Raw genomic sequence first — 19984 nt, 5'->3', positions numbered from 1 at the left:
CCATCTGGGGCTACATGGGTGAAAGCAAGACTGCTCCATGCGGCGTACTAAAAGAAAGTAAAGGGAGTCATAAGCAAGGTTGTTTAATCGGCATTGCTCACCACCGATCATCCAGCATTCATGAACTCCCTGTGTTGCTTAGCTTTCACGCCATGGTCCTAGAGAACGCTAGTGTACTAGTGTACCTTTGTGCGTGACTGCACGATCAAAGTGGTCGTAGCCTGGAACATCCATTTACAGTCTTCTGGGCAAACCATCACTGTGGACGAGTCTACATTTAACGGACTTTGCACTTGTTAACGTCGGCGCGACAAGGGAATATTTCGTTATATTGCAGACAATTTTGAAGCCTGCGTTCAAGGTGCCCTTACGAAGTGTTGCATACCGGCGGGAGTTCTCAGGATAAATGAACGAGTGAGTGCACGAATGTCTGCCGTTGTGGTTGCCTGTGCAACAAAGCATTGAAAGTTCTCTTCGTAGGTTCATGAAGATGTTGAGCTACGGAGGCTACACATTTTACTTATACAACTTCGTGTCTTCAAGAGATGCGCTGCAGTATGCGCAGCCTTGAGCAACAATACAAAAATTTTTAGGACAAAGTCCAGATACATCAGGGTCTGACCATCACAGTGCAACGAGAATGGTCTGTAGGACACAAAGCTTCCAATGTATCTAAATGCTAGCTGATGCTACGTGACTCGAGAGCGTCTAAGGTGGACTCTACAAGGAGAACCTTGAATGGGTTTAGAAGTTCATGTGGAGCTAAGGCCTAGTCGAGACAGCGCGAAAAGAGCGGAAAAAGCTCAGAGGAGACGACTATGCACCAACGAAAATTTTTGCTCGAGATTTTGAAGGGGATTCGTTTCATGGAGCAGCGCTGGCCAGGCGGTTATTTAGGGAGATCAACACACGAAGTACTCCCCACGCGCAACACGCACCTGCTGTGGAACCCTGACGCCGTATTCAAGGGTAGGGGCTGCCGCTGCGGAGAACTTCCCTGTCGACGTGACTGCGGGCACCTAGCAATATTTGAAGTGAAGTTGTCCGCCGTGTTATCGCTATGAGCGCGTGGCACAGTGCCTGAACCCCTTTCTGGCACTACGACACCATGGCGGGCTCCCATGCCACTGCTGTTGTTGCTTTGAAGCCTTCGACGCTACCCTGGCCAGCGCCGCATACCCGACAAACTCGCCTTAATTCTTTCCCCCGTGGGCCTGTGCTGTATCTGGCGATGTCTGAAGCACTCTACAGCGTTTAATTTGGAAGAAGTCGCAATAAACAGCACCGGAAGGCAGTGCCGGGACAGGTTAGCACTTCAAGGTGGTGAAGCACTACCAAACAGCCATCTAACTGTACCAAACTAGTGGAAACACCGATCTCGGTTGAATATGAGATGTTTTACCTCGTTGTAAACGCAAATACAGAGAAGAAATGCACTAGTTAGGGAGTCAATAGCAGAGGAAGAAGGGAAAACTGGTCCGCTTTGGTCAAATGCGCTGCATTGCTTCCACTAAGTCTCAACCAGCCCCAACCTGGCGCTTATGATTTTTAGCATTAGGCTTCATCAATACTGGAGGTAGGCCGACGTTTCAATTAAAAAATGGTTGAACTAGTCATATATTATTCCGCAGTCTGGCATTTTGTGCGCAAATCCTGTGGACTGAGTAGAGCGCAGCACTCCTACGCTCTTCCGCTTTGTTCGGCTGCAGTTGCAGCGATTCCTCAATCTACAGTTGCTGTAGTAGTGTTTTTTTCAAGGACGTATCAGCATATTTGGCAGTATTAGCAATAGCTGAACCAGGAACAACAAGAGCTACGGCTGTTGTCTCATTGCGTCGATCCATCTACGAGGCGGACCTGCTTGAGTCGCTGAACACGTCGACAGTTTTTCAGTCTTCCTGGATTCTTTTTTTATTTGTGCTTCAAAGGTTAAACTGACACGAAAACTCGTGTGTAGACAACTCTCAGCTCGACGGGCGCTTCCGCAACGGCTCATCATCCTGGGTTCTTTTACCGACCAGTACGGCTCATAGGCCCTTTACTTCCCCCTGGCATCAGCAGTAACGACGGCAGCAGAATAGTTATTACCAATAGCGACTGTTCTGATGACAGTGCAGACACTATATGTTGCGACTGGGGCGGCCCCAAGAAGGCTAGCGAAACTTTGCAATATCCATCAACAGGAGTCTCCCTAGATACTGTAGACCTGCTGACCCAGAAATCGGGCCAGTAGAATCATATTCATCTGCAACGCGCGGAGCGACGGTCAAGGGCGTTGTTTCCAAGACCAGCAGGAAAGGGTGCAGCAAGTAGTAGGAGCGGTAACAGCAGCAGCATTAGCAGCAGCAGTGTTATCGGTATCTCCACCGCCCCAACCATCACTGCCAGACCTTCTGAATTATGGTGCGCACATGTTTTGACTCGAAAGTGCTGAGCTCCTCTCCTTCCTCCTCCGCATCCAGCTCAGACGAATCGGCTTCTCCCTCTAAAAAGGGATATTCCATAGTCGGGGGCCCCTCTCTTGACGGCCACCAGGAGCAACGTGATGCCCCGAAGATTCGGCCAATGACTACAGATGATTTCGTCTTATTGGATCGTTTGGAAAGGCGAGTTGACGTACAAAGCTTCGCGACTGTCTTGAAGGCGTATTTGATTGTGCGGACTCGCTTGGCTGCGAAGAGGGCGGACAGGGAGTTTAAGAGACGCAGGACGAAGGGTAGGAATGCGTCCGCAGGGGCCGAAGGGTCCACCATGAAGGGCCCTTTGATGTCTCCAAAGAAGGTGAGCAGCAGAGTGGCTCTTCTTAGCAGTTATAAGCCAGATGCCTATGACGCAGAAGAGCAGAGGCAAGGAGATGAAAAGCAACTCGCGAGAGGTGCCAGTTTCTTTCGTCGCCTGTGGTCTTTCAAGAAGAGCGACAGAGAAGAAGAGGCGAGGCCAACCACTGTCCTGACGACCACGTCAAACAGCAGCAGCACATCACCCAGAGCGGCTGCGCGAGCCCACGTTAGCTATCCAAAGAACATAACGGCGTGGGAGACGGAGTCGAGTCTGCTTGAGCAGCGTTTGTCGTTTTTAGGATGCCGCACAGTAACATCCGTAGGGGACGGCAACTGCCAGTTCCGTTCGTGTTCATTCTCTCTATTTGGGAAGGAGGACGAACATCGGCATGTGAGGCGTATGGCTGTCGCACAAATGCGAAAATGCCGCAAAGATTATGAAGTCTTTTTTGATGGCGCCCCATTGTTTGATAGGTATTTGAGAGATATGGAGCGAAGCGGCACATGGGGAGACGAACTGTCTCTCCGTGCAGTGGCCGATGCGTTTTGCTGCACCATACACCTGATAACATCAACCCCAACGAGCTGGTACCTCCGCTACGACCCTGAGCGAGACGGAGCAAAGGTCAGCCCACAAAGACACATTTTCCTCACATATATTTCGCCCATACACTACAATGCCTTCTACCTAAAGGAAAGCGTAGGCACGCCAAGTAAGCCGGGATAGAACAAGCATGCGCTTGAAGGTGCTAGCACATACATATTGCTTCATGTTTCTGCTGACACGCGGAGCTCAACCGCATCTGGGACAGCAAATAGCAGTCGCAGCGCGGTTGTGGGATGATCATGACTTGTGTTTTTTTCTGAGCTCTTGAATGCCTATTGGTCTGTAACCGCTCCGTGCCAAAGAACGACCCTTTACAGGCATTAGCGAGGACACCCGAGAGGTGTCACTAGTGCTGCCGTAGTTGCTGCTGTACCTGTTGCTGCTTATTACAGCTGAGCGCTATCAAACAGCCGGACGACAGCACGGCAGTTATACAGAACCCTAAAGGGAAACACAGCGAAACTCCCAGGCGCCGAGGAAGGCTGGTACTGCTGCTACAAAAGGTGTATGAATTCACCTGAAAAAATTCACTACGGTGGCAAAACTTTACAAAGCAGCGGTGACGGCATGCCGCTGCCTCTAGAGAAGTGCAAGGCAGCACTAAACCAAGTACACGGAAACGCCGCCGGTGCCCTCGGAGCAAAATTTCTTCGCGCCTGTACCAGCTGTTGCAACGCTTGCAACTGTTGCAGCTGGTGCCATGGTGCTCTCTCATTAGTATTCACGTGCTAGAGGGTTGGAATATGTGTGGGAACACTGCCTGTAGTTTGTGTCCTCGGCAAACGGACGACCGTTGCCTTGATCTTACGGAGAGCTTGCAGTGTAGCTGGCTGGCTACAACTGCACAGACTGGACAGTGGTAAGCCCCTTGAAAAGAAGACCTAGTGTTGATAGATTAGAACTCATGTTGGGGTCACCCACCATCCCTATGGAGCGAACAGCAAGCAGCGGCACCCTGAAGAGCAAAACAAGCATGCAGTCGTACGCACTCAGATGTCAATGCTGCAGTGCTGCGCCTCAAGTGGGCAGGAATTGGAAAATGGAGGGTCCATTTAGGGGGGAACGCCACGTCAGCGAAAACGACATCACGGGTAATGGTCTGAACGACAGTAGACGTTTTTTTGGAGAGACTGCGGAAGTACCAGCAGCGCAACAGCGCGGCATCCAGAGTAGCTCCAAAATGGCAGAACAGTATGATTGGTGTTGACCTACTCTTTAAGTACGACGTGGAACTCCCCTGGAAAGCGTCCCTCGCTAATACTCGAAACATTGGGCAGAAAGTTGCTTAAACATCCCAGCAGAATATCTTCCGATAGGGCTCGCGGGGAGGCCCACTGGAGTGCAAGGCACAGGTCGGCACACTCGCTAACTGCTGGTGCTGCCCTGGATGCCGTTGTATCATCTGCACGTTCCACAGTTGTTGCTGTTGTCTGAATGACATTCCTATCACTTGCAAAATTGCCACTGTACTCAGCTGTTTCGCTCTGTTGGTCGCCGTCGCCCTCTTGCTGCTGCCGCTGCTGTTGCTGCTGGTTCCTTCTGAGCTTGAATTCGTGTAGTATTTTAAAAGCGCAGCAATCGGAATGCCTCTCTCTGTACTGCTTTCGAATGCGGAGGCCGCATCCAAGGGCTATATGGCGGCAATTGACGAACTTCTGCATGTTGCGGTACCTGACAGCAAGTCACAGGCAACTCAGCTCTCGGTAATTACTCGAACCCGATCAGCAACCCAAAAGCAGGTCACGTTAGCTTCCATCCCTCAACAAATGAGAGCAAGTGCTGAAAAGAAGACGAAATGGGATGGGGGAGCAGCGAGCAAGTTTACTTATGTATCACTTCAGTCTGCGGACTTGCAATGAGGGATGAATGACTAAAAATACCTGCAGCGGGGCTCATGCGTCTGCAGCAACTCCTCTATACCGCGGACTTTGCAGCCAGAGAGATAGTGCCGGCAGCAACGCACGGCCGGGTTGAACCGGCAACGGTTTTCATGAAGAGACGCCTGCAGCGAAAGCACCAGCCCACAGCAGGGCACCTATCTTGGGTAACTGCACCCGGCAGCTGATGTGACGAAGAATCAGCACCATGCGTGACTTCTGCAACACTGGTAGCAGTAACAGCAACGCCTCCACCGCAGCTGTGGCAACAGCACCGCCATAAGCAGCAGGATCGAATATGGCAACGGCAGCAGCAGAAACAAAGCATACTTCCTTTCGGAGCACAGGAGTGCTGCAGCCTGCGTCTCTGAATCTGCAGAAAATTAGCACAGTCGGGCAGATGGTCTCGTGCTTCTCTACCTCTGAGAGAGGCCCCTCTACTTGGCAACCTCCTTCATAGCCCAAACAACGAACGCGCAAGGCACGCGTCTGCACACAGCAACGAAAATACATGCAAATTTCATGAGAAAGTGGCGCAACTGAAGCCAGAGACGGGCGGAAGGAAACTGTGACTATGGACGACGGTTGAGGAGCAAGAAAATGGAATGTGCGCAGAAACACAGATTGAGCAGGGCACGACAATGAAGCTCAGCAAGCGATTAAGTCACGGGACACTGAACAAAGTCTTGGGCCTTCTTGTGACCGTCTGCCTTACTCTGGCTGACTTCTCCCCGGATATGGTGCTGACTCCTAGGCCTGCATTTGCCGACCGGCACAGCGGACAGGCGGTAGACTGCTGGTGAATGATGCGTGTAGTTATGTGGCTGTAAAGACAGTGTAGACAAAAGGAATGGCCGCAACGAGTGCTGCAGTTGGCGGCGCCATCGTAGCATATGGGGCATCGCAGATCTTCGGGAACTTCTTCTATGAATGTGCGACGAACCGGCACCAAAGTGCCGAGGAAACTTGATGGGATTGCAGTCTCTCCTACTTCCCCTGCAGCTCCCGCTCCAGAAAATGATGAAGCTGATGAAGAGGCTGCTGACGTGTGTGGGGCCGCTGAAGCAGAAGAGGTTACATTAGGATTCGAAGAAGAGGATAAATTCCAAAGGGAATCGGCCGCTACGGCGACATCCGGGTCGGCCATTTTCCAAGTTTCTGCTGGTTCTGCCGCTGTTTCCGTCCGTGCTACCGGTGATCCCGCGGCTCCCAAAGTCTCCGCGGCTGCATCTGGTTGGACAGGTGCTATTAACTCGGAATCTGCTGCTGTTATTGCCCTCGTTGCTGCAGTTGCTAGGGTCAGTGAAGTCCGGGTGTACGTTGAGCGGTAATGGCGTGTGTCTGCTAATACTGTAGAATACCACTGTGTCTATGGGACAAAGCGGAAGCCAGTTTTATATAAATGGAACGGAACAGGGTCCGTGGAACTGAAACTGAGGGGGCCAGTCTTGCGCTGGTGGGCGGTTGCAACGCGCTGCTCGTACTGTCTGTAAAGCCGTTTCTCCAGTTACGTGCGAGCAAAAGCGGCATATTTATCGGACCATTTAATTTAAAAGCTTTTTGCGCAGCTTCAACTTTGTCCACTAACGGACGGGTCGGGGAACCGTTGCATTTTGCATCTCCCCATAAGTTTTTCACAACCACCACCACTGTGGTCTGCTGCCACTGTTGTTGCTGCTGCATGTCTCGTTGTTCGCTTTGCCGGCGTAGACTCAATTAAAAACATAAATGCCAGTTGACGCAATCATATTCAGGACTTCCCCTGCGAGCAGCAAGAAATCAGCAACACCGTAAAAAGGTAGTCACAGAAACTACCTGGTACCCCCACATTACCCCTTTACGACCGTAACCACAGTATGTTGTTGAACTTCTACGCGCGTATGCCCAGTGCAAATTTGTGTACATTGCACTTGTAGACATAGTTCGTGCTATGTCCTGACTACTGGTTCGGGACATCTACGTGTTTTCCCCGATATTAACCACCAGATAGTAGCGGTTGGACTCGAAACTATCGAGTCGTAGGTATCTGAATAAGCAGAACGAAATGACGCCTCTGTAGTGCTGCGACTTTGGTAAGTGGCCTGTGGAGGCCCTAGGCACCACGATATTCAACACGGGTGGTGCTTAAGAAACGGCAGAAGCACTAGACCGCTACGAAAAAAATTGGTGTAGGGAAGGGTCATGGCTTCAGTGAGGCGGTGCCAGAAGCGGACTCGAGAGCTCGGCTGTGCCTTTGAGCACTGGTAACGAGTTTTGGCTACCGAACTTAGCAAACGCTTGAGTCACCTTTTTGCGCAGGTACTGAGTGCACACCATCCTAATGTCGAAGTGCAAATTGGCCACAGCTTCAGTGACCATCCCTGTCAACAGTGAAAGACTCCATATATCCTGGCCTACTGCTAATTTGGGCGATTCGTGCAGTAGGTCTCCAAAGGTCACTGTTAGGCGCTGCTTGGCATTACCCTGCTAAACCAACCTGCTTCGGGTTCCTCTCGCATCTACTCATTAAGGCGGTATCGGTTTCCCTTGTCAGTGCACTGGACTCAAGACAAGAAAGCCAGAAATTATGAGAAATGGCAGGGTAAAGCAGCACTGATGACGGAAACCCGCTGTCCGCCGTAGTGCCTGGAATGCTGCATGGCGGTTTAACCTGCCGGATAAAGCATCTAAAATGGCCCTCTCCGGAACTCCGGAGTTGAGACTGTCCCATACAATCCGTAGCAGCCGGTCCGCAAGTTACGCTGCAAGTACGTTTGGGCCGCTTAATTTCCCCTAATTCGCTCCTAAAGCTGATGCCTAGTGGCGACACTGCGTCAAAGCATTTGACTCCGAGCATCTTTTGGTGTTCAAGTTTTGTTGCCGTCTAACAGCAAGAGCGCTAAACTCAAGCGAGCATTTCACGTATCACAGAGCGCCCAATTCATAAAAATAACTTCCTCGAAAAGTCATAGAATAAAAGTAGCTTGCTAGAACTGAAAGATGATTGGAGCGTTAAGTAAATCTTTTCCACAGACTCAACCGCGACGCTGGGGCTAGGGACTGCTTCGGAGGAATATCGTACTACACTATCTAACCGCACAACAAGAAGCCTCTAAAAAGTTTCGTCTCCAACGTCCTTAATAGCCAGCAGCAAATAAACTTCCACAATGACGATTCCCAATGCCAGAATACCCCAAAGCGAGCCGCAGAGTCGGCTACTGCAGTGTGTCAACGATGCGCATTTGTATGCGTCACTATCAGGCTCTTTTCTGCGCACTGTATCATCCAGAATGTCAAGAAGACTGTACACATTATTCATAGCTCCAATCGCCAGCATGGCAACCCGTAAAGGCCAAACATTGTGGTAAATTTCGGTGAACACCCACACAATGACTATTTCAATAAGGAAAACAACGCACACTATAGCTATTGTCCAGTTTCTCGCAAAAAACAATAGGACGAGGAGCAGCATAAAGCACAGCAGACCAGCGCTTACTCGGAGAGTCCAAATGCTAATACTTGCGAGAAGCGTAAATACAAAACCCCAGAAGCAGCTCCCGATGTATCCAGCAGGCAAAATTATCCACCGAATTCCTCCGACTGTGCGCGTAACACCTCCCTCATTTGTGTAAACCTCTGCACGCAAGCAAAAGCAAAGTTACACGGCTGCTTCACCTCCACCAGAAACAGCGAAGCTTGCTGTGATAGCTGTCTCCCCACCGAGTCACAGCTATCATAACAGCGGCATGGATGGCGTTGTATTATCTACGTATAAAGCTGGTCCCAAAGTCTGTGGAACGCGGTTCCAGCTGCAGAAACAACTGTTTCACTCGAGATAATTGTTTCACTCAGGTCCCCAAGGTGGTAATTGCTCTGTTAACCCCCCTCGCTTTGAGCTTCTCAGCAGCTGCCCTCACTCACCGATTCCTCTAACCTTTCCCCCAGTAATCCACGTGGCAGATGCATGGGAGAACTCGTGAAGAAATGTTGTGAGCAGTTTAAACTGAAGCAAAATGTGTTTGCCGCAGACCTTGCAGTGCCACAGCACTACAGCAACAAGCGTCCAGCTTGCTATCACGGACAAAGTTATCCACTGGCCACGTGAGCAGCACGATTCGAGCGTCCAATCAACGGCCAACATTTTCCGATTTGCTCTCAAGGAGGAATTACGAGCAAAAGTTTGGTCCCAGGCCTAAGAGTCCCCAGCCGCGGAGCGAGAATTCCTAGCTAGTCACTTTCCCTTCGTCAGTTAATATTACTAGGGAAACCGATACGGACGTTTGCTTCAGAGTTCAGGTGGGTATTCGTCCTCTGCAAGGGAAATAATATGTTGTTGGTATCGCAGGCGTCTGGATAGCGCTGAAGCAAGTATTGAATTTTAGGGCGGCAGAGACCCTCGACAAGCCCACGCCCCGGAAACATCAAATATATCTTATATAACAGGACCAGTATATTATTATCCGCTCCGCCTAGGCGTAAACAGTTGATTTTCCTCTCAGTGAAACGGCGCAGAAGGGATTATGCCAGCTGGTGATGCCTTCGTCGGGTCTTGGAAATTGTTTACTAGCTATTCTTGCGGTCTTCTGGCGATGTGGACCCGGTGTGCTGCCCAAAAAAGAGTACTTGCTACAGCTTTTCCTACCAGACCTCAAGAAATTAACAGCCACATAGTCTTTAGTGCTACACTTTAAACAGTCATCCCTTGCCCCTGCTGCGTCAGCTTTCTTCTTGGTGGAGTCCATAACGTCCCCAGTGGCTAGCGTCCCGTTTTCCACTCCCCCAGCAATATGTAACACTACAGTATACGTCAATAATTCAGGAAATCAAAACATACTTGGGAGTCATCGATCTGGATTGTAAGAAATTGTCCGTGCTGATTGCTGACAAGACACAGGTACCCTGGCGTGGGGCTGGATGAGGCTGTCTAGATGGTGAGGCGTGACGCTTGATATTAAGGAGCAGCTCCACTCATGCTGGACAATTCCCCTTCCTTATTCCGTAATTTGTTTCGGATCCACACAGTTGTTTGCAGTGGGATATATATCTTGAGTTTCAGGTGGAGTTGTCACTGGTCTCACTCCGCACCCGGATCGCTGTCCCAGCCCCGATGTAAACATGAAAGGATGCCGTTGATGAGGTGGTCAGAGGGTTGGCCAGCTCTCTGCTTGTTAATTGTTATAGCCGCATTGGCGCCTATTGCTGGCTTGCCATTCCAGGTCACTAACTGGCACCTCGCAAAGGGGCCGTTCTGTATTGCTGCATCTTTCCGAACTTCTGGAAGGTGTCTGAGTGGACATCCAAATCGAGGGGAAAATTCTAATTGTTCTTGCAACTCTTGTCCCTCCGTAGGCTTAGCGTTGGAGCTGGCAGCACCACAGTCTGCAATAAGTCTGAACACAAAATTACTTGCCAACAGTTCGCGTGGCAGCAATGGCACCCTGAGCGAAAATCTCCCACTATGGGATAGGATTTTCTCGCAGAAGTTTCTTTTTAGCGAAGCTTTTCCTGCGGTGGTCCCTCCCGTTGAGGCTTCATTCTTTGCGAGGGCAAGTCTGCGTGATCGTATGGCCAGCAGGTGCCTTCGGGACCTTGGCCTCTTGGCTGATGGAGGGATTACAAACATGGTCACAGCAGCTGCAGCAGCGTGTATTGCAGCATTGGGTTCTTGGCGGCTGCTCAACTTGGCTTCGAGATTCCTGCGCAACTCGGCTACGCAGGTAAGGCTTGGAGCATTTCAGCAGCGCTATTGGGACATTCGTCGGATAGTGTCCTGACTTTTAACTCATTAAAGCGGAAGAAGGTGCCTTGTAGAACAACTAATTGTCCCCTAGTTATGCGACATGTATAGCTGCACTCAGTCCTACACTTACCACAAAGGGGGTAAGGCAGCAACAGCCTGGAGAAGTTGTGAAGGGTGTGAAGCCGTTGTGCCACTTTGGCTGTCCCTCTTCGTACGCAGCACCGCATCGCAGAGGCAAAAGTTTACGGGCCTTTCCATTCCCTAGATGCAACGATGAAGCCGCCAGTAGACGAAGGAAAGGACAGCGACACGGATACCCGTGGCCCCAGCAAAAGAAATAAGAACAAAAAGGGCACCCTCAGCTCGCGTAGCAACAGTGGGTCTCTGAATTCAACGAAAACATCCGCCGATGGGCTGTCAAATGGAAGGGGACAGCAGAACAGATCCGGGCCGCGTGTGCCGGAGATTGAGCTGAATGGCTCCAAGGAGTCTGGATTAACTAGTGGCAAATTCACCCCTGCTGAGAAGAGTAGAGGTGGAGGTCTTCGTGGCAGAAATTCCAGTAAAGGAGCGAATCGACATCCAGGGGCCCCGAATAATGGTGCACCTGGTGACTTTGAAGAACCATTCAGTGCAAGGACCAGAATATGACACATGCACATTGCATGGGTTCATGACTGGAGTACAAAACTGCTGCTGGTGGACTATCACTTTCAAGAGTTACAGATCTGTGTCTGCCGCTCTGATGTTTTTTTTTTCTGGCATTGCCAGCTTTCGCTTGTTTGTCCAAAAGACTAACGAGGGTCGCAATGGCAGCAGACCTTGCATCTCCTTCAAGCTGTCTTATGGCCGTAGCTTTGTGCTGCCATTCATGGAGCAACGCCGCACTGACTAGAGACTCGCTGGATAAGCGTTAGTTTGGGGGTGGTCTCAAGTATTTGCTTGCAAGGTGCGGGATTTCGTCATAGGAGACCAGCGGTCTGGTCCCTATTCACATGCATTCGCTGAGTTGCTCTAAAACGTGACGCTATCGAAGTTTTCATACTTCCCCTCATCTATGGGCAGCAGCATCCAGTCGTTGTCCTAAGCGTGACAGAGTGGTTCGCCTCCCCCATAGTGCTGTTCGGCTGAAGCGGAATAGCTGACTTTTACTGGTGCGGCCAGAGAAGCCAGACACCCTCCAGCAGCCTGCAGTGCAGAGCCCCACCACCAGCTTTTCAGCCAACCTTATAGACTTCTTGCTCAGAAAAATGGCAGGAGATGGAACAGCAGCACACACATGAAGCAACTGCCCAACAGCTGCCTCAGCAGCAGGCCGGGAGATCTCTGGCGATAGGCGAGTGTTCGCGCTTAGATGGAAGCCATAGGGTAGCTTAGAGCAATATTCAGAGGCGGCAATGACAACGGCAAGAGACGTGACCCGCAGGCTGCTCCTGCAGCCTGCGGAGATGCCATTGGCCACATAAAACTCCGGTAGAGGAGTCTGGAGGCACTTACCCTCAGGCCCTCTCCAGGAGGTACGGGCAACAGTGCGCCTCTTTGAAAGGAGAAAAAGCGTGGCCGCAGGTAATGTGATATCGAAGTTGCCCTTAAGTCTGCATTGCGACGAAGGCATAGCCCTAGAAGCAGCACCTTCGAGCTCAGTTTGCTGCTGTCCAATGAGTTGCAGACTAGCTCGTCCATTACGGCTACCAAAGCGCCTGCTAGCTACCCACGACCATGGGAATGGCACCCTTGTGATGGAGGGGCAGCAGGTGCAGCAGGCCTCGTAAAATAGCTTCGGGACGCTTATCTGCGACGGATGCGGCTGCGTTTCTCCTACTGCTTGCTGCACCAACGGCAAATAAAGGCAATCGAAGGGCTAGATGCTGTTGAAGAGCCTAGGCTCTCCAGAGTCTACATGAGCTAACGAATTTCGCTTCAATAAGGTTTCTCACTACGGTACTTGGGTTCCATTTCGCGCCTAGTTGGTATTTCTACGATGCGGAAATACCCATGACACAGCAAAATTCTCATGTTGTACACTGGCGCAAGCCAATAGAGTTTGTTTCGACTCCAATCGTCAAGCCTTAATTCCTGCGTAACTTCACCGTTCAAGGAATACCGAATCACTGCAAATGCATTACATGAGAAAGCTGTAACGCGGAAATTGCATCTTGAAGACGCGATTCACAGTGAGGATCCCAGAAAGATTGATGGTGCGTAGCCCATAACCAAAGGAGAACATGAACCGATGGTCCAAGGACTCTCAATAGGCTTCACGAATGCATGCAGCGGAAAGTGTGTTCGCCTCTGAGCGTCTCTTATACGCGTAGTCAAGACCCTCTCTCTTTTCGCTTCCTCGTCCCCATGCTCGTCAGCATGCCTGCCAGTGAATGCTCAGCCGACAAGAACCGATGCCCATTGACCCGGACCGCTGCTAGCCGATCTCTACAACAATCCTAGTATCCATACTAAGCGCTGCAGTAAAACCAATATATTTCTCCTGCACGGAAACGCCGTCCTCCCGTCGTAAACGTGGCAGCAACCCACTTATGGAGCAATTTCGTCATTATGGCGCATATGCACCCAAGCTAATTCTTGAAACAAGCAAAAGGAACCGTGTCCCAAAAGTACATTATGTCGCAGCTTATGCGTCTCTCGACGCTGTCAGCTGCAGCTCCAACAGCATGAGGTGTAGCTTCTACTACATATGCTGCTTTTATGTGCAGCTTGCTGCTCCTGCAGTTGCTGCAAAAACCAACGGGGAATGTACAGCGTAAGAGGCTGCTATTGCAGCACGGTCTTCCCTCGCAAAGGATTACCTGCTAGTGATGGAGCACGGAGCAGTGCTGCTGCGCCAACGAAGGTAGTGTCTGCGTGCACCGCAAGACGAACTGTGATGGTAGTCGGAGCAACAGTTATTTGACGACCCTTTCGGCCGGAGCAGGAGCGCCTGACAACCCGAAATGCGGCCGCAAGAATCACGTGGGCTACAGTAGCAGCTGAATTAAAACTTCACTGTGGCTCTAAGCAAGCCATAATGCACCTTGCCGATGCGCCTGCAACATGCCAGGCGGTATGTGACCAGACATATTCCGCATAAGAAGTGGCTAAAGTGCTGCGAGATTTGAGAGCACAGCAGCAAACCACCAGGAGCAATCCCAAGCTCCCCGTGGACGGAGAAACAGAAAACCAGAATGGGACATTGTAAAAACATTGCATCATAAGAGCAACTGAGGCGACCCACCGGTCCGTCATATGCACTGCACGCACAGACCAGTGATGCCGCTGACCTGAAAATACGTAGTCCGACAAGAAGGAAGCCACCGCCACCAAACCCCAAAGATATGACTCCGCCTCTCTCCTAGCGCTGATACTGCTGCTGCTTCTGGTGCTGTCTCTGAAGCTACTGCCGCCGTAGCCGCCAGTGTATGGCAATATAACACACGGAAGTAGGTAGAAGAGGCAGGAGACGCCTATAGTCAAAGACCGACGGCAGCCCCAACGGAAGGAAGTTCCCACTTCCCAGTAGTGACGCAGAGCATTGAACAAAATACTTTTGCCGCTGCTGCTGCCGCCACTTTTGCTGCTGTCAATAGTGCAACAGCAACCGCTACTGTGCGTACGCTTGGCGTAGCGTCGCGCGCTTATCAATTCTTCACACTGTACGTCACTCGTGTTGTTGGACTTACTCCAGTATGGGCTGGTACCTCTGCCGGAAGTTGTGGAGCCGGTGGTCGTGCTGGCGGTGCTGCTCCTACTCAGATCAGCAGACCTCGCACACTTGTCCGCACCGCTGCTGCGGCTACTGCTGCGGCTCCAGCATCCACTGCTGTGGACGCTGCGACCATGCTGCTTCATATTGCGATGTTTCTCTTGATGCGGCAAAAAGGTGCCGCTGGTATTGCGTGGAAGAAAGACAAAATAGAATCACACCCAAACCATTGACTTATCTGGCTCGACAGCGCTCACCGGGTCATCGTTAGCGGCATGATGAGTTCAACGCGTGTGGTATGATGCATCGTATGTTAGTGATAGTTCTGGCTTAAAACTGGTAAATAAAACAAGCCGGGAAGGTGAAGAAGAAAAGGAGGCAATAGGCCGATTGCCCTTCAGCTCGTAAAACGGCTGGGGGCAGTGTGTGCATGCGCAGCGAACCACACACACATACCACTGAACTTAAAGCCCAGAAACAGATTATGAAGCAAGTACTTCTACCAATGTACCGCACATTCCTTGATATCCACTGAACCAGAGCGAGGCAGGTGGCCGAATCGACTCGTTGTCGATTATCGAAGAGCCCAGGCAGGACTCACCAAAGCCCCCAGCTGAGACAACCGTTAACAGCTAAGTACTCATCCTGAAATAACACCTTTGTTGCTCGTGGTCCTTAACGGCCCAAATTGGGACTCCTGAGATGGGGGTGATACATTCTAGGCTTCACCGCGCCCACCAACCAGGCTGGACCTATGCACGGTGCAGCATCACGGATAGCGGTCAATTTTACTTACTGCATCCAACGTGTAGTGAGGCCATGGTGGGGAAAGGGTGACGAGAGGGAGGCACTCCAGCGGTTTGGTCGTGCGGGGACGCCGTTGCCGTCTTACCCCCGAATCATGTAGCCTACCCGTTCCTGGGCATATGCGTGAGGAGTCGCACAAATCCTTCTTCCCCTCGTAGTGAGCTACTTTCTGCGGAGTAGCACTGAACCTCATGAGAGATGTCCCCATTTCCACTAACAACACTGAAGTGGTGCTGTGGTCGCGCAGCCGAACGACTCGCCCAACTTCTGGGTCTCTCGGCTGCAAGGTAGCAAGTTCGGGGAGGAAGGTACGCACACTGGCCCAACTACTGAATCTATGTACACCTTAACAAACTAAGGAACAATTCGGCCTCGCGGCCTTGCTTCTTCTCATCTACAAGCCATCTGCATTCCCACCTTTGGTAGGCACTTTGCGTCGAAGCATTTACCTCAACACCAGGTAGCTCCTAGACACCGAGCCGCCTAAAGGCGTGAAGAGTTGCACAGACGGCTTACACTCCGTATAGTGAGTTGCCTTATTGTTGCTGTCTTCGCGGCGGGTCTCAGGCGCGTCTTCAGTACCCACAGGGGTACTCGTGTCAGCCTTGTGCTGTACTAAAGTATGTGATGCATTTCACGTGTAGAGGCATCTCTGCCACAAACAAAATACTGCAAAATGCACACTGGACGTACTTTTCTTAGAAACTACAGACTCGGTGAACCGGCACATAAGGAAGTACACAAGACATACCAAAAAACGGGATCATCCTATTGCGAGACTGAAGCAGATGTACGGAGGCAACTAGTTTTCTGACTGACGCGACACGTGAGCTAGGTTCCGAATGCCGTGCTACGTCGTGGGGAGTTGCGCGTTGCCACAGGATGTACTGTATGCTGACCTTTGTGCCTATTGTCTACTGGCTTCCCCTTCTCCAGCTTCGCTCACTTCTCTGCCTCAAAGCCCTTATGACGCGCTCATGCATTGGCAACCCATGTGCCCATGGGTGGCTTACCTACCCAAGCCTATGACGTGAAACATAAACTCCAAACGCTGTGAACAGACGGTTACTTTGACAAATACCAACGCGCACTTTACGTACACCTGGCTGGACCCCCCATGCTGGCCTGCCAGCAGCCACTGCTGCAAGTGTCCCTGCTGCAATCGCAACCACTGCTGCTGGTGCTGCTACTCGTCCTGCTGCTATTTTTGCTTTTACCGATAATGTTCTCAATGACAGAAGCTGAATCCTCAGTGGTAGGAGAAGGTAACACTGGCTATCTTCCTTAAGTCTGGAGCATCCTTCAAGCAAACTGGACAGAACCGAGGGCTGACGGTCACTCAGCTTCTTCTGTTTGTTCTATTTGTTGACGAGACGCCGCCGGGCGTTGTCGGCTGCGGATCTGAAAACAAAGTAATAATGTAGGTGTTCCCCCATTAAAGCATGCAGCTATGCTGTACTGGTGACAGAGAGCTCGAGGAAACAAAAGACACGCATTGCAAGAAAGTGAATAAATGCGGGGAGTAAAAAGCAACTGAGTGGAGCCATGCAGGCTCATAAGTTTGTGAAAATGAGAACGAACGACCAAACGGGGACAAACTGGCGGAGATGGTGAAATCAAAACACACGAGGGAGCAAAAAAGCGAGAGCAAGTCAAGAATTCAGTGTAAACTTCACGTACGAATAGGGGGAAATATCAACATGGGCAGGAATGGCTTCGCCATGCCCAGGTAGGAAAATAAACATGGTAATCCGACCGAAAATGAAAGAGCGATTAGGCGAAAGCAAGACACGTAAACAACAAAGTATTGGTAAAAGCTTCACGAAAAAGCGGGTTGCCCCAGAGGAACACGTCGGTCCCTCACTTCAATGCCCTGCCCGCCGGTGCTGCTGTTGGTGTTGTATACGTAAGCCGCTTCTCCTTCCTTTCTCCATGAAAAGTCATGGTGGATACCGTGCCGCTTCACTTGAGCCCGTAGTCGCCGTAATCGTGCCACTGCACATGAAATGAAACCATGAAAAAACTAATCTAAACCTTCTGCTCCCAAAAGTGCCCTAGACTCTACACAGGAGATGGAGGACTGACAAAGAAGCTAACAGCACAACAAGCAACGCTCACCGTCATCATCTGCCTGCTGTCCTTCCTGTTGCTCCTGAGCTTGCTGCTGATGCAGCATTAGCAGTTGCTGCTCCCGCTGTTGCCTGCTAGCGATCGCATTCCATCCGTCCTCCTTGGCTTCTACCCAAGGGCCAATCGTGGGGCCCTCTGCAGCAGGAATTGTTTGTTTACCTGCTTCTGTATTCTCTTCTGTTGGGGCATTTGCTGCTTCTTTTGTTTTTTCTTTTTCCTGTAGTAAGCTGTGGCTCTCGTCCTCTTCAATCGCTCCATTGAGGCTCTCTCTGACGCCCTGAGGATGAGGCACTTCGTGAACCACAGATTCTGTTGCTGCTGTTGGCTCGGCTCTGATGCTGTTTTCGTTGCTGCGTTCCTCCTCCGAAATCGCTGTTGCTGGTACTTCGTCGTTTCCCCACAGACTTGCTGCAGCTGCCGCAGCTTCTGCTGCCGCAGCAGCTATAGCAGCAGCGGCACCGGTTGACGGGCCACGCGGCGCTGTCTCCTCTTCCTCTCTAGTGCGCTTAAGACGAACTGTTGTCTTGTGCTGTTGTTGACCGTGGTGCTCTTGTGCGTCCTGCTGCTGTCGCAAGTGCTCGCGATGAAGCAGCCTTGAACCACTTGAGAAGTGTCGCTCCTTGCAACGATTATGTTCGCGCTGCACGGGCCGGTCTCTATACAAGCCTACACCCTTATGGCCACTCTTCAACACATAGTCGGGAGGAATGCTTTCGTTCTTGTCGCCGCATCCCGACGGAATGAAGTCAGGCACCAAACCGACAGAAGATACAGCAGGGACATCGGCGAAGTCAATAGCTGAAGCAGCACCATAAGCTGCGCCGTCAGCGCTTGATGAATCACGGGTTTCTGCTTTGATACTTGCCTGTGCTGCTGCAGAATGAGCGAGTGAACCTGCAGGTGCAGCTGGCAGCGTTGTAGCAACAAGTGGTGAATCGGCAGCAGTCGTCGAAGTGGTAGAGCCAGGCGGAGCTCCCGCTACGGATGAGGGCACGGCATCAACAGACGGTGCTACCTCAGCATTAGAAACCCGTGGTGCTTCAACAGAACTGCGCGCTGCAGAATCATCCGCGGCTGCAGCAGAAGATGACGAGACAATACCCGACCTGTCTGGCTGCTCCTTATTTGCTGGCTTTTTGACGGAAATTATCCGAAGGGCTGGGCGTGCTGGAACAGCACTTGTAGCAGCTGCTGCCACAGCGGCGGGCACAGCTGCGGCAGCAGCAGTTGCTGCAGCAGCTGCTGCAACATAGCTGGCGCCAGGTGGTGGTGTCCATGAAACCTCTCCAGAAAGTTTATTTCGGAAAAAAGGAAGTCCCTGGTCTGTCACAAATTCCCAAGAGTCGCTCCTGTATGCGATATTGCTGGTGCTATCGCTGTTATTGCCGTCAACGTTGGCACCTGTTGCAGTTGCTGTAAAGCGTCCACGCCACATACACCAAAACTCAGAGTTGTACGACAAAAGGAAAGAATTTCATATGCTAGAAACCCTTGCTGCTGCAAGATCCCCACCATCCCCAGTCTGCAGGCAGTAACTAGTCGAGCTAGTGACTTACGCCTTTTAGGGTTCCTCTCGTTGTGAAAGTTCTGGATCCTATTTTTTTCCTCCCGCTGAGCCTGTAGCTGATCGTAGGGTGAAGGGCCGCACGCCCAGCTAGTTGTCTCTCTCAGGTTCTCTCTGTGCCTGCCACTCCGAGATGCAACAAGAGCTTCATCGTTACGCATGGCAGCAGCAGCAGCAGCTTCCATTCGCTGCAGCTCCCGCTGAAGCAAACTTTCCTGCTTCTGCTTGTCCTGATGCCGCTGGTACGCATCTTTCAATTGCTGCCGTGCATTTTCTAAATGCCGAGTGGACTGCTCATGCTTTTTGACGTTCTGAGAACAAGTCGCAAGCCGTCAGCCACAGAAAACTGACAGCTTTTTTTCTGATAGGTTGCAGAAAATAAAAAGCTACGCCGCATGAGACGCCGTACAGAAGCTGAGACGGGACTGCAGCAGCCGAAACAGCACTTTAATCGGCAGGATGCAATGGCAGGAAGTTAAACCAGGGAACGCAGAAGCAAATGTGCAGACGCAGCAGACGATACACTCACCACGATGTGCCCACTGAGCCAGGTATTGCATATCTGGCAGTAATGCTTCTTCTGCGAGATCCATCGCTCAGTCATTTCCTAAACCGACGTAGTCGCTTGTTTCCCTGCCTCCGTTGTTGTTCTTAAACCCGTGTAGCTGTAGCTGCGCCTATTCGCGCAAGAAGCTTTGCAGTTCAAGTTTACTTTTCTTCTGCTGTTCAACTTGTTCGTCTTACACTCGCTGCAATACTTCGCCGCTGCAAAATGCAGCGCATGAGCCTGAGCCGCAGTATTG

General features: G+C 51.2%; 3 protein-coding genes across 3 annotated transcripts; 1 reads left to right on the top strand and 2 right to left on the bottom strand.

Annotated features, from left to right (window-relative positions):
- Positions 1-2400: 2400 nt before the first annotated feature.
- ETH_00029315 (OTU-like cysteine protease domain-containing protein, putative) lies at positions 2401-3507 on the top strand (the record flags this gene model as incomplete). The annotated part of the gene is made up of 1 exon (XM_013374305.1): positions 2401-3507. The coding sequence occupies one exon, from the start codon at positions 2401-2403 to the stop codon at positions 3505-3507; it is 1107 nt and encodes a 368-aa protein (XP_013229759.1).
- A 714-nt stretch (positions 3508-4221) lies between these two features.
- On the bottom strand, positions 4222-6411 carry ETH_00029310 (zinc finger (C3HC4 type RING finger) protein, putative; the record flags this gene model as incomplete). The annotated part of the gene is made up of 5 exons (XM_013374304.1): positions 4222-4342; positions 4600-5058; positions 5268-5389; positions 5595-5753; positions 5980-6411. The coding sequence occupies 5 exons, from the start codon at positions 6409-6411 to the stop codon at positions 4222-4224; spliced, it is 1293 nt and encodes a 430-aa protein (XP_013229758.1).
- Positions 6412-16822: 10411 nt separating this feature from the next.
- Positions 16823-19785, bottom strand: ETH_00029305 (ww domain U1 zinc finger domain-containing protein, putative; the record flags this gene model as incomplete). The annotated part of the gene is made up of 5 exons (XM_013374303.1): positions 16823-16888; positions 17352-17482; positions 17606-19030; positions 19174-19492; positions 19711-19785. 5 exons carry the CDS (start codon positions 19783-19785, stop codon positions 16823-16825), a joined length of 2016 nt encoding a protein of 671 aa, XP_013229757.1.
- Between the last annotated feature and the right edge of the window lie 199 nt (positions 19786-19984).

Source organism: Eimeria tenella, genomic scaffold, assembly GCF_000499545.2.
Source record: "Eimeria tenella Houghton genomic scaffold, Eth_scaff2, whole genome shotgun sequence".
Taxonomy (NCBI): domain Eukaryota; phylum Apicomplexa; class Conoidasida; order Eucoccidiorida; family Eimeriidae; genus Eimeria; species Eimeria tenella.
This window is presented reverse-complemented; position numbering and strand designations above follow the sequence as displayed.